The sequence below is a fragment of the Cherax quadricarinatus genome, chromosome 20, assembly GCF_038502225.1.
Source record: "Cherax quadricarinatus isolate ZL_2023a chromosome 20, ASM3850222v1, whole genome shotgun sequence".
NCBI lineage: Eukaryota > Metazoa > Arthropoda > Malacostraca > Decapoda > Parastacidae > Cherax > Cherax quadricarinatus.
Window position 1 is genome coordinate 34,056,659 of NC_091311.1, and position 14,884 is coordinate 34,071,542.

Genomic DNA, 14,884 nt, shown 5'->3' on the forward strand with positions numbered 1-14,884 from the left:
ACAGCCATGAGTCTATTGGTAATCCCCCTTATGTATGCTGGGAGGCAGTTGAACAGTCTTGGGCCCCTGATACTTACTGTTTTGTCTTTTCTATGTGCGCGTGGCGCCTCCTGCTTTTCATTGGGGGAACGTTGCATCTCCTGCCGAGTCTTTTGCTTTCATAGGGAGTGATTTTCGTGTGCAAGTTTGGTACTAATCCCTCTAGGATTTTCCAAGTGTATATTATCATGTATCTCTCTCGCCTGCATTCCAGGGAATACAAATCAAGGCACTTCAACCGTTCCCAGTAATTTATTTGCCTTATCGTACTTGTGTGTGCCGTGAAAGTTCTTTCTACACTCTCCAGGTCAGCAATTTCGCATACCTTGAAGGGGGCAGTTAGAGTAGAGCAGTATCCCAGCCTAGAGAAAATAAGCGATTTGAAGAGAATCATCATGGGCTTGGCGTCCCTAGTTTTGAAGGTTCTCATTATTCATCCTATCATTTTCCAAGCAGATGAGATAGATATATTGTGGTCTTTGAAGGCAAGATCCTCAAACATTATCACTCCCAGGTCCTTCATATCACTTTTTCGTTCAATTGCATGATTAGAATTTGCTGTATACACTGATACAGTTTTAATTTCCTCAAGTTTCCCATATCTGAGAAATTGAAATTTCTCTTCATTGAACTTCATATTGTTTTGAGCTGATCATTTGAAGATTTAGTTGATGTCCGCTTGGAGTCTTGCTGCGTCTTCGAGGTAGAACACTCATGTCAAATCGGGTGTCATCCACAAAGGAAGACACAGAACTATGGCTTACATTTCTATGTCAAATATGAGGATGAAGAATAGGCTGGTGGTGGGATACCCCAGTCTTCCTGGTGGTGGGACACCCCAGTCTTCCTGGTGGTGGGACACCCCAGTCTTCCTGGTGGTGGGACACCCCAGTCTTCCTGGTGGTGGGACACCCCAGTCTTCCTGGTGGTGGGACACCCCAGTCTTCCTGGTGGTGGGACACCCCAGTCTTCCTGGTGGTGGGACACCCCAGTCTTCCTGGTGGTGGGACACCCCAGTCTTCCTGGTGGTGGGACACCCCAGTCTTCCTGGTGTTGGGACACCCCAGTCTTCCTGGTGGTGGGACACCCCAGTCTTCCTGGTGGTGGGACATACCAGTCTTCCTGGTGGTGGGACATACCAGTCTTCCTGGTGGTGGGACACCCCAGTCTTCCTTGAGCGTCAAGGTCAAGCCGAAACTCAAGCATTGACGTTTCAGCTTTAAAGGCGCCACCTACCGTGGTTGGTGCGCGTGGCTCCCACGAGGTGCTCTAACTATCCTTCTCTTGCTCTGCCCGAACATCATTTTGGTCTCGCTTTCTTCCTGGTGCATCAACGCAGGTCGTAGAAAGTGATGCCAGAGCATCGTTTTCTGCGAGCGATGATGTAGGGATTCTGGTGAATGGAACGCCAAATACGAGAGGCCCCGTGTTCGTAGTGATCACGCCATGCTGAGGCTAGAATATTTTGTGAAAGTAAACGTGGAGAGGAATAGCGAGCGTGAAGGAAGGGGCAGACCAGTCTTCAAAAGAGGAGACTATTATGGCATAAGGCACTTCCTAAGAAGAGTGTAGTGGGTAAGGTGTGAAGATAGTGAATGAAATGATGAGTATGTAGATGTAAAATGTCTCGAGGCAGAGGAGAAATTTATATCCAGAAGGAGCACAGGCAATGAGCCCATGGTTCACTGATTGGTGCAGGAAAGTAAAAGCTAAAAGTGCAAGAGTATGGAAGACAAAAACAAAGAATGCCAGAAAATGAGAGAGCAAGCAAGCAAAAGTCAGAAATTAATTTGCGTGGATAAGAAGGGAGGCTGAACGACAATGACTCATCGAAAACTAAACATAAGCCAAAGTTGCTGTACAGCCACATCAGAAGAAAAACAACTGAAGAACCAGATAATAAGACTGAGGAAAGAGGGGAACTCACTAGGAATGATCAGGAAACCCGTAAAGGTCTGAACAAAAGGTTTAAAGAGGTATTTACAGTGGAATCTGAACAATGCCAGAGCCAGAGAAATTGAGTGCATTCATGAGTACTGGGCACAATACAAAGAACGGGAAGAGAATTTAACAATCTGCCGAACGAGCTAGATGTGTCAAAGACAACTGGACCAGACCAGATACCTCTGTGGGTTCTGCGAGAGGGAACGGAGGGACTGTGTGAACCGCTAGCAGTGATTTTCAAGTCAGTTGAAATAGGGAAGCTGCCAGAAGTCTGGAAGACAGCGAATGTAGTCATAATATTAAAAAAAAGGGGGACAAACAGGTGGCACTGAATTACAGGCCAATGTCACTATCATGCATAGTATGTTAGGTTATGGACAACTTTATAAGGAAAATAGTGGAGCACCAGGAAAGGAATGGATCCATAAATGACAACCAGCACGGTAAATCCTAACAAATCTGTATTTTTGGACTGCAAGGACTGCAAGTACTTCACGACCCCACGCAAGAAGGACGAAGGCTAAAGCAGCAGACAGGAATAACAGTGAAAGCACTGCAGTAGATCAGGGAATACTTAACACGAAGGAAACAAGTCATTGTAGGGAGGTATCAGATTGGGAGGGTGTGATGAGTGGGGTTCCACAAATGTCAGAATTTGGACCAGTACCGTTTCTTGTGAATGTATATCTGGTTTCGGGGGTAAATGCCCCGCGGCCCAGTCTGTGACCAGGGCTCATGGTGGATCAGGTCCTGATCAACCAGGCTGTTACTGTTGGTCCCGCGCAACGCGACTTACGAACCACAGCCCGGTTGATCAGGTACTGACTTTAGGTGCCTGTCCAGCGCCTTCTTCAAGACGATGTAAACGACATGACAGAATAATACAAACAGAAGTGTACCAGGAAAGACTGCAGATTAATCTGGACAAGCTGCAGGATTTTCTGACAAGTGGCAAATGCAACGTTATGGTAATCGGGGAAGGGCAAAGATGACCGGAAACAGAGCACAGACTTGGGAAACAAAGGCTTCATACCTTCCTTAAAGAGAAGGACAATGGGGTGAACATTACCTGGAGTTTACCTGGAGAGTTCCGGGGGTCAATGCCCCCGCGGCCCGGTCTGTGACCAGGCCTCCTGATGGATCAGAGCCTGATCAACCAGGCTGTTGCTGCTGGCTGCACGCAAACCAACGTACGAGCCACAGCCCGGCTGGTCAGGAACCGACTTTAGGTGCTTGTCCAGTGCCAGCTTGAAGACTGCCAGGGGTCTGTTGGTAATCCCCCTTATGTATGCTGGGAGGCAGTTGAACAGTCTCGGGCCCCTGACACTTATTGTATGGTCTCTTAACGTGCTAGTGACACCCCTGCTTTTCATTGGGGGGATGTTGCATCGTCTGCCAAGTCTTTTGCTTTCGTAGTGAGTGATTTTCGTGTGCAAGTTCGGTACTAGTCCCTCTAGGATTTTCTAGGCGTATATAATCATGTATCTCTCCCGCCTGCATTCTAGGGAATACAGGTTTAGGAACCTCAAGCGCTCCCAGTAATTGAGGTGTTTTATCTCCGTTATGCGCGCCGTGAAGGTTCTCTGTACATTTTCTAGGTCAGCAATTTCACCTGCCTTTAAAGGTGCTGTTAGTGTGCAGCAATATTCCAGCCTAGATAGAACAAGTGACCTGAAGAGTGTCATCATGGGCTTGGCCTCCCTAGTTTTGAAGGTTCTCATTATCCATCCTGTCATTTTTCTAGCAGATGCGATTGATACAATGTTATGGTCCTTGAAGGCGAGATCCTCCGACATGATCACTCCCAGGTCTTTGACGTTGGTGTTTCGCTCTATTTTGTGGCCAGAATTTGTTTTGTACTCTGATGAAGATTTAATTTCCTCGTGTTTACCATATCTGAGTAACTGAAATTTCTCATCGTTGAACTTCATATTGTTTTCTGCAGCCCAAATACTTCGCCTGAGGCACAGATCAACTGATTAATTGCTGCAGCAAACGCAAGGCTGGAAAATTTAAAGGTAGATTTCAGGAACCTCAACAAGGAGACATTCAAGACCCTATGCACGGCAAATGTCAGACTCATCTTGGCGCAGGCAGTGCCAGTATGGAACAGTCACCTTATAAAGCATGTACAGAAGATGAGAAAAGTGCAAAGATTTGCAAGGAAACTAGTTCCAGAGCTGATGGGCATGAGCTATGAGGAGAGGCTAGAGGAGCTAAACCTGACGACACTAGAGGACAGAAGAACCGAAGGGGACAACGTACACAATACTGAGAGGAACTGACAGGGTGGAGAGGGCGAGCCTATTTGAGATGCCAGTCTAATGACCACTGGGATACAGCTTGATATTAAAAACAGAAGAGTCACGAGGATGTTAGGAAACACTTTTTTAGCCTTACAGAGGCCATGAAGTTGAGTGACCTAGACAGTGAAGTGGTAGAGGCGTGATCCATAGTTTTAAGAATAAGTATGATACGCCCATGTAACCAGGAGAGCAAACTTATCAGCGGCCTGGTATAAAATACTGAGAGGAATCGACAAGGTGGATAGGGTCAGAATGTTTCAGAGATGGGACACAACAAGGGGTCACAACTGAAGTTGAAAACTCAGACGAGTCATAGAGCTGTCAGGAAGTGGAACAATCTGGAGAGTGATGCAGTGGAGGTAGGATTCATATATAGCTTTAAGAAGTTCGATAAAGCTCATTGAGAAGGGAGAGAGTGGACCTAGTAGCGACCTGCGAAGAGTCGGGGCCAGAAGCTATGAATCGACCCCTGCAACCTCAATTAGGTGAGTACAACTGAGTACACACATATGCAAAGTGTCTTATCGACAAATGCCTTAGACAAAATGGTAACCAACTCACTCTCACACACAAAGTGGTGGAGACAAACTCCATACATACTTTAAGAACAGGTAAGACAGAGCCCACAAGGCCAGGAGGGCGTGAGCCTGAGAAGTGGCAAGCTGAGAAGCAGGGCCAGGAGCTAAGACTGCTCCTGCAACCCACATATAAGTGAGTACTTATAAAGGCAAGTAAACAGCTTGCTAATCCGCCACTCAGCAAAGGTAGTAGACAGGTGTGTTGTTAGCAAGGCTCATCTGTCTTACAGTACCTGCACTCGCTACACCTGCATGCTTCCCCTATCCTCGACCGCTGCTGCCAGACGGGGCCGTACATGTCCTTCCCTCCAGACATCGCCCCCTCTCTCCCCTCTTCCCCACGTCCTCCGTCACCCCTTCTCCCTCCCTCAGTAGCATGTCTGCTGTGCGCACCACACCGTCATCCTGCTTTTGTTTTTTTTGCGGATCAATTTCCTGATGGCTCATGAGCAGGGAGGTGGGGCGATGAGGGCGGTTGCCTGGGGGGTAAGGGCGGCTGCCTGCGCAACCGCCAGGTGGGCGGGACAGGCGCAGCTGGGGCGGTGGCGGCGGCGCCACAAGCAGGCCTCTAGGATGGGGCCTCCACGGCCAAATGCGGTGTAAGTACAAGTTCAAGATCAAGTTCAAGACCAGATTTAAGTTGCCTGCTGCATTGTGGGTGACTGAGGTGGTTACCTGAGGAGAGACTGGCGCGGCCCTGGCTGAGGGGACGCGTCCCACACACACGTCAAAGAGCGAGAGGAACACTTGAGGAAGTGTAAGGAAGGTCGGGGATGAGAGGGGGGAACACGAAGAGGTGTAGGGAAGGTCATGGAAGAGAACACGAGAAGTAGAAAAGGCCAGGGAAGAGGAGAGGAAACATGAGCTGTAGGGAAGGTCAGGGAGCAGCCAGGGAAACTAAGTTTAGGGGAGGTTAGTGAGAAACGAGGGGCGAGATAGTGTTGCGACAAAGGTGAATGCTGGATTAGTGGAATAAGATAACTGAAAGGAAGATGATGAAAAGTAGAGGCACTGGGAGGAAAAACATATGCAAAATAAGGGAAATAAATGTAGGGGAAGATAATATAATAAACAAGATAGTCATACATTTAAGAGCAAATTAAGAGGAAAAAATAAAAGTGAATAAAGCGGACGTGATACAAGCAGAAATAAGATAAGGGGAAATACGCGAGGTAGGAGGGGGAGATAGATAGATAGATAGATAGATAGATAGATAGATAGATAGAGAGAGAGAGAGAGATAGAGAGAGAGAGACCGACCACCGAAAAAAAGGAAATCTCTCTAAAAGGCCGCTCTTGGGATGACCCTTAAAACTTGCTCAAACACCACAATGCCCTGACGAGAAAATAGCAAGAGTTGAACGTCCACCCCACCATAAAAAAAAAATTAACTAAAACCCTGAATTAAACAGCTGAAGTGTTCCAAACATCTCCAGCTGCTGCCTTCACCTTTAATAAGCAACCTCATACAAGCACAGGAATACCCGGGGGAGGTGAGGGATGGGGGAGGGGGGTGAAGAAGACTATGAATGAGGACCCACGGGTAGAGAGAGGGAGGGGAAGGAGGTCATTGCTTCCTCCTGGGAGACGTTCTCGTCAGCCGGAATCTGTCATAAAAAAAATTACGATGAAAAAGAAGAATGGCACTTGAAAATAGTGGTTGATATGGTTTGGCCGTCAGCTTAAAGACGGTCCTTGACACCACTGAGACGTCAGCTTGAAGTAGATTTTGACACTGTTGAGACGTCAGCTTGAATACTGTTCTTGACACCACTGGGACAACTTGAAAGCGGAGCCTGATACAGGTAGGACGTCAGCCATGATGAAGTGATGCTCTTCAGGAAGGTTACTGCCGGAGTGAGGCTGACGAGGACTGCACAGAATGGTAAAATTATGAGTTATCCATGAAGCTAGGTATTATAGCCTCGAGACCTAGAGCTCTGTTCTAATTACTTTATGCATAACAGCAAGGAAATCATCTCTGATGTTGAACGACCTGCTACAATGACAAGTCTAACACGGACAAGTTAAGATTAAAGATTAGCATCTTGAGCAGTTCTCTTCCTCCACCAAAGTTAATAAGTGCAAAATGAATGTTAGCGTGGATCGAGGATCGAGTTTTAAGAGCGTGTCCTGAATAACCCAGATGGATTATGGTGATAAGACAGGTAGAAAAAGAAAGGAGGGGGGGGGGCGGGATATTTAGTACGGTGTATTATCCCAATATGATCGAACCTGTGTTTCATATAGTACAGTTTTGCAGCCTGTGCTCTCAAGCATGAGAGTTTTTCGACTGTCTTGCTTGCTAAATTAAAAAAAAAAAAGGTTCTTTATATTGATTATGAAGTAAGAGTTCATCCCCAAGTTCTCCAGCTCAGTGCTGAAAGCTAAGTTTATTTTAGCAATATACCCTCGCTTAATCATAGTCCCGCCAACTAAACGTTTGACCAACAAATAACACCCAAGTAACTGCTGCGAGGTGAATAGGGGCGGCATGTGTACAGAGACTTTCTCCTAAGTCTTGTCTTACCAAAGATTTTTGAATGACATTTAGTATGTTGAAGGAGATATTCCATAATGAAGGACCGACAAAGTATCAGGCTGGTACACAACAACCATCCAGTGTGAAACGGAGGCCTGTTGAAAGTTTTCCATATTGTCAGGATTGCTAGTTTTTTGTTTCTTCAACATCCGAGATACACATTCCTGTGTAACTTACATGTTCTTAATCTTGTAATATTTATTTTTAATTTAGAAGACTTGGTCTGTGAGAACGGCCAGCAAGGACAATGATCCTTGTGTATGCAATAATTTCGGAAAAAATCATTCTGAACCCAACGAAAAAAATATATTTCATTGTGTCTATTTATTAAATTGTTGTAAACTTATGTAAAATGTATTTAGCTGGATTAGGCTAAATTAAATTGCGCTTGTTAAAATAACGTTAGTTAAGTTTAAGGTTCTTTTGGTACAAAATTATTAATTTTTACATTAACATAAATGACAAAATATATCTTTAAACGTATAAGAGTAAATTTTAGAAAGGACTTTAACAAAACACTAATTATGTGTAAGTAACTTGTAATTATTAAGTAACTTATAATTATTACCAATAGTAAGCTAGTAACAGTAAATAATCTGAGGTAGTACATATAGTAACTAACAATAATCTAGTAATTATGTATACTAAAGGTAGTACAAATTCTTGAGAATTGGAGAATGTAGAATAATGAATACACTGACAACAATGAAAAATATATTTCGTATAATGCAGATGAATACTGAAGAACAACTGTGAGCAGTGATTATTATTATTATAATCAAGGGGGAAGCGCTAAACCCGGAGGATTATACAGCGCCTGGGGGAGGGATGTGGAAGGCATTCAGGCTTAATTCGGGGAACTGGAGCACAGATCCAATTCCCTAAATCAAGAGCCCCTCACCAACATCAAGGAACCTTCCTTGAGGGGTGTGAGCAGTGAATAGAATTTATTGCAATAATAAATAATGATCAAAGTATGATTGTTAGAAGTAATAATAAAGGACACGTCACACTGTTTTGAGGCTTGGTTATATGAGTCAGTGATTAGGCAATTAATTAATAAAACAAGAGAGAAGTTTTGGCAAATAGAAATTAATCAGAACAAGACCAAACGTGAAAACTAGATTTAAAATTTAGTGCCTGATATTGCACAGAAAAGAAAAATTATTGTACAAACGGTTATTAGAACTGAAGAGAATGATTCCTGCTGAATCAGTATAAGATACGAAAAAAGAGGAAGTATAGCGCGATTCTTTATTGACAACGTTTTGCTTACACAGTGGGCGAAACTATTTCAGTAGGTCTTAAAAATCTAGTATTATATTTCTTTATTCAATAACAAAGGTATAATAAATGCTGGTTAATAGCACAAAGGAACCCACATGTAGAAAATAAAGCTGAACGAAAAAGCATGGCACATTTCTACCCACCTAGAGAACCTTTTCGGCAGACTGCTAAAGAATCCCTCGAGGAAGGTTCCTTGATGTTGGTGAGGGGCTCTTGATTTAGAGAATTGGATCTGTGCTCCAGTTCCCCGAATTAAGCCTGAATGCCTTCCACATCCCCCCCAGGCGCTGTATAATCCTCCGGGTTTAGCGCTTCCCCCTTGATTATAATAATAATGACTGCTAAAGAGGATCATTGTTGAGAGTCAGTGATATACATTAGTCTTATCTACCACTCCATGTGGCTTTGTTTATTCTGTATTTTCTAAATATGTTTAATAACAGCCATACCTAATGCAAGTAGAACGTTAAACCAAAAATATTTACGCCAGCCTAACATGTGTATTTTTGGCGTACAGGCGCGGACACTTGTGAGTCTAGGGAGTGAAGCCCACTTGGTAAATGGACACGGATACACGCCTTCTCACCTGGCATACCTTTCTGGACATTCTTTGGATAAGCCTACACCCAGAGACCAGGACAGGCCGCCCATGGGGAAACTGGAAGCCCTCACCCATCTTGTGGACGACGAGGAACTTCGATAATGCACAAGTGTTATCGAAGTAGTGAGGCTTGTTAGGTATCCCCGAAGTCGTAACTTTGATATTATAATTATAATCATAACGAAGCGCTAAACCCCTAAGGGTCATACAGCGGTACCTTTAAAATGTTGCCTGGCTTTTTCCTTCCTCTTGTCGATTTCATTATCGCTCATAACCCGAGAACGCTTCATCAAATCGGCTGCAATTTTTCAACACTTGTGTACGATAATAACATGTCCTATAACTAGTATTGTTGAACCAACATTCTCAAACATAGGTGGTCAGTCCCTCAGTCTGGAGAAGAGCATTGTTCCATAGAATGAAACAATATACTATGGAACAATGCTCTTCTCCAGACTGAGGGACTGACCACCTCAAAACTTTAAGGGTGATGGACTGATTACATCGTCTTCAAGTCTCTTCTGCTTCTATCAACTTTTCTGTACTCGACTGAAGAAGCCTACTGTGTAGGCGAAACGTTTCGAAATAAAGATACCTAACTGTTGCATATGTGTCTTACCTAACAACTTGTCGGTATTTTATACCATTTTAATGTTCATTCTCAAACATGTTAGGTGAAGATTTTACAATTTTGTCTGGAATGTTTATTCCTGTTAAATAATTTACAGTTTACCCCTTCTAAATGGCTTCAGTATTTCATGGCTGATGCACATAATAATAATAAAATAATAATAATAATAATAATTTTATTTCTTTTCTGCAGTATACAGGTAATGTAGCTTACATATAATAAAATATTTTTACTCACAAGAAAAAGCCACTTGCATGCGGTGCATTTCGGGCAGGATAGCGCATATTAAGTTTGGTTTGGACGTTGGCACAGTTATTACAGTAAAATAGTACACACGCAAACTTGGAATCTTTGCCATTAGTAGTGAATGACTCGTCTGCTTGGTTTCATCATTGGTCTGGTTTCATGAACACAAAGCTCAAGCTGTCCCTATAGGCGAATTTTACAGAAATAGTGATGTTCACTTCATACTCAATAACTAAGGAATGGTTCTTCTGATTGGCTTAAAATTATTATTGAAGATGTATTCTATAAGGATTATACCCTATAAGTTTCATCCAGGTAGGTGCAAATTTTAAATTTTGCCGAAATAGTAAAAAACCTGGAATCAGAGTCAGAAAGTCTTATCTCTAACAATTGCTGAAGAATGCCTTTACTGACTTCTTTTTTTTTTTTTGTAATTACGTTACCTACAAATCTGTGCAACTATAAAGCCTCTTATTTGAAATACTCATTTGTACTTCATGTTGTACTTTGTTTACTGTATTTTTGCCACTGAATATATCATTGCTTAGTTAATCTTAAGTTAATTTTAAGCCTGCCCATAATGCTCTGCATACAAGGGGCTTTTGGCATGTACACCCAACCACTGTATTTTTTTGTACAACTATGTATCATGTCCAGATAATAAATAAATCTTTAATCATCCGTAGGCTTTACTGAAACAACTTCTCACTTTCAGCTGTGTAAATTTAAATTTTCCTACTTTATTAAGTAAATAGTTTCAAATATAACTAAATAATGCCTCTTCTGATCGTCTTCAAGCCCAAAATACTGGTGTATCTTAATTGGAAGTGGTTTTTGTATTGATTCTGGGCTGAGAGTCAATCTGCCAGGTTCAGATTTGATAGCCGATCGTTGTACCATTTGTCAATGACAATTATTTATTGGCCACGTATTATAAATGTAACAATCAGCATGACGGTTGGCAGAAGAGTGTACCTTGTGACCCTTTCATATTCATCTACACTTCTCTGTGTGAGGAGTTTAGTTGAAAGCTGGACCCAGTACAAGTAAGACCTCGGGGTTGGCAGATGTACATATGTTGAGATAATAAAGTGCCACCAGAGCAACAATGTATCTCCTTCCGGTCCTATTCACTCTCCCGCTCTACCTGTGAAAATTATTATTAGTCTTGAGTAAATTACCTGTATGAATTATTACCTGCAAGTAATTTGGGTGAGGTAAGTGGGACTTAGTCACAGTAGATCATTGAACTGTAACTCCCTGACTGCCCACTTCCTCACCAGTCTCACAAAAAGCTAGACCTGACATTAAATTAATAATTACAGTAGTAAAACTAGCTACTTTGGTAATTAAAGTTGTGGACTGTATATAATTAGGAATGCTGGGTACACTAAATATAATTGGTACTAACACTTACCATTTAGTTACTGTAGATGGATTACACCACAATACCTAACACCTAGACCCTACACTGGCCAGCTAGTGATCTACAAAATAGAGCGAAACACCAACGTCAAAGACCTGGGAGTGATTATGTCGGAGGATCTCACCTTCAAGGACCATAACATTGTATCAATCGCATCTGCTAGAAAAATGACAGGATGGATAATGAGAACCTTCAAAACTAGGGAGGCCAAGCCCATGATGACACTCTTCAGGTCACTTGTTCTATCTAGGCTGGAATATTGCTGCACTCTAACAGCACCTTTCAAGGCAGGTGAAATTGCCGACCTAGAAAATGTACAGAGAACTTTCACGGCGCGCATAACGGAGATAAAACACCTCAATTACTGGGAGCGCTTGAGGTTTCTAAACCTGTATTCCCTGGAACGCAGGAGGGAGAGATACATGATTATATACACCTGGAAAATCCTAGAGGGACTAGTACCGAACTTGCACACGAAAATCACTCACTACGAAAGCAAAAGACTTGGCAGACGATGCACCATCCCCCCAATGAAAAGCAGGGGTGTCACTAGCACGTTAAGAGACCATACAATAAGTGTCAGGGGACCGAGACTGTTCAACTGCCTCCCAGCACACATAAGGGGGATTACCAACAGACCCCTGGCAGTCTTCAAGCTGGCACTGGACAAGCACCTAAAGTCAGTTCCTGATCAGCCGGGCTGTGGCTCGTACGTTGGTTTGCGTGCAGCCAGCAGCAACAGCCTGGTTGATCAGGCGCTGATCCACCAGGAGGCCTGGTCACAGACCGGGCCGCGGGGGCGTTGACCCCCGAAACTCTCTCCAGGTACTCCAGGTAATTAATGGTACACATCCCTTATCTTTCACCATCCATACAAAATTCTTGAGGTCCTGCAAATTTCCTGTCCCAGTTCTTTAGCAGGGGACATTAATTCAGGTTGAGAAACCCCAGTTTGGACACAAAGACGCTGGATTATTAGCTGAATTTTCCACGACAGCCAGTGTTCACAAATTACAAATGGCGTCTCCCCTGGCATCAATATTGGCTGCTCTACAGCCCCCTTCCTTCAAATTTCTCAAAGGGTCCAAATAGCATCACATTTTATTAAGCAGTTATTATATTATTCATTTATATGTTCTACATTTAGGAAATATAAAAAAATCCATATTGTCCACAACACGTTGACGCAAGAGTCACTTGTGTTTGATTGGGTCATATATCCTCTACATAAACTACAATACTCAAAACCTGTATTGTCGAACAGTTTTCATAATAACTTACCAAAACAATAATGTTAAAGTGTTGCAATGCCAGCTACCTTCCTACACGAGTCACACTCACTACAAACTTTTTTCACCATCTAGCCTAGGAGATATGTCAAGGGAAATGTTTTTGGGTCTGTCAAAGCGACGTGAGGCAGTGGGAGCAAATTTCATTTATACTGAAAGATAAAAACACCAAGAAAAAAAATATCCTTTTTGGAAAATTTGAGTCTTGTATAACAACTGGGAAAGTAAAGAGCGAGTCAGCTGAAGTTGCCAACCCTGGTACTGTCTTGGAAGACAGTGCCTGTAAGGTTATAGAAATCCAAGACAGTGCACCAGCTGGGGACTGGTACTAGTACTGTAGTAACAGGAAATGACCAAGACATACAAGATTTAGAAATGCAAAATAGCAATATTTCCGGAGATGGAAAAAATGGGATGATACTTCAGAGAAGGGTGTTGATACACCACCAGAAATAACTGGTAGTGGTGCTGATGGTAGGACTGGTACTGCAGATAGTCGGGGTCACGAAAAACTGCAGTAGGGAACCCAGTCACAAAAAAATCCTGGCAAACAGAAATTAAATCTATGCAAATTCTGTCTTGGGCATCTGTAGGCTTGGAAAACAGGTGGGACTTGGAATTTTGACCATCCAAAAATGTTCTGCGACTTCTCTTTGTAAACTATTTTACCCTGAAACGTGTTATTCTTCAGTCCATGAAGGAAAATGCTACAACACATACTGTCGGGCAAACCATTTACAAGGGATAGGAAGGTACAGATCACACAGACCTTGGGAAACAAACCAAGGTTGTTACAACCACTCCAGAGGAAACGTTTTAGTGCCAGGAAGAAAAAAAAAATGGTAGGAAACGACACTAATGGAGTGGAGGCAGTCAGGGGCCCCCCTCCCACCCCAGAACAACAGATATTAGTGCTGGCTGATAAAGCCCCCTACATGCCATCACTGTGACATTTATTTTTGCAAATATACAGTGTCTAAGGGCATCAGCAAAATAACTTTCATCAGTGGACTGCTTACAGAGTCAAATGCAATGTTTGTAGCTTTCACAGAGACCCACACAAAAGATCACTGACAACGAAATATGAATCCAGGGTACAACTTACTCAGATGCGACAGAAAGAACATGCAACAAGGGGAAAGGGGAGTTGGCCTTTAGGTTACAGAGTCGCTTGTTTGCTCGGAATTATTGAATACCAGCTGAAGTTTTGGCAGTAAAGACTGAAAACCAAAAAGCTTGTCATTGTGGTTGTATACAAGCCACCAAATACAACTTTCCAGCAATTCAAGGAACAGTTTTTGAAAATTGACTACTTAGAAAATCTCCCAACCTCAGCCTCAAATATCTTGTTGCTGGGGTGATTTCAACTTAAGACGCCTGAAATGGAGGAATGTGACAAATAATATTTTAGCAGAGATAATCCCATGAGGCAGCTCAGATGAAAATTCACACACATGAGCTATTAAATCTCTGCAACAAATTCACCTTAAGACAGCAAATAATGGAGCTAACAAGACTGGAAAATACACTTGACCTTATCTTCACTAATAATGATGATCTGGTACAAAATATAACAGTATCAAAAGCAATATACTCGAATCACAACATAATCGAGATACAGACATGTATGCGCAGGGATCCTGACCAGCAAAATGAGATCAATTACGAGGGTGCCTTCACCAACTTCAACTTTATGTCCTAAATGTAACAACCTGGGAAGATGTCCTAAATGTAACAACCTGGGAAGATATCCTAAACAACAAGAATCCGTACCTTCGCCTAGAAAGAATTAATTATGTGGCACCTCAGGTGTGATGAAGGCACATTCCTTTAAGAAAAAAAGAAGAGATGTAGAGAGAGATGCTCCCTCTAGTGGCGAAGAGTCACAGAGATGCTCAAAGGGGGCCAGTCTATTTGAAATACGGAAGGAGGCACTGGCCAGAGAAATAGAAAATATAGAATTTAAACTTAAGGAATCATACGGGAGCCAAGACAC

The 14,884-nt window shown here is 42.8% G+C and overlaps 1 protein-coding gene across 2 annotated transcripts in view; it reads left to right on the forward strand.

Annotated features, from left to right (window-relative positions):
* LOC128700492 (fibronectin type 3 and ankyrin repeat domains 1 protein-like) overlaps positions 1-9,671 on the forward strand; it is a 45,866-nt gene extending 36,195 nt beyond the window's left edge. For both annotated transcript variants that reach the window (XM_070086926.1, XM_070086925.1), the window contains one exon: positions 9,213-9,671. In XM_070086926.1, coding sequence (XP_069943027.1) covers positions 9,213-9,398 — 186 coding nt within the window. In that variant the 3' untranslated portion in view covers positions 9,399-9,671. The remainder of the gene's footprint in view (positions 1-9,212) is intronic.
* Positions 9,672-14,884: the final 5,213 nt, after the last annotated feature.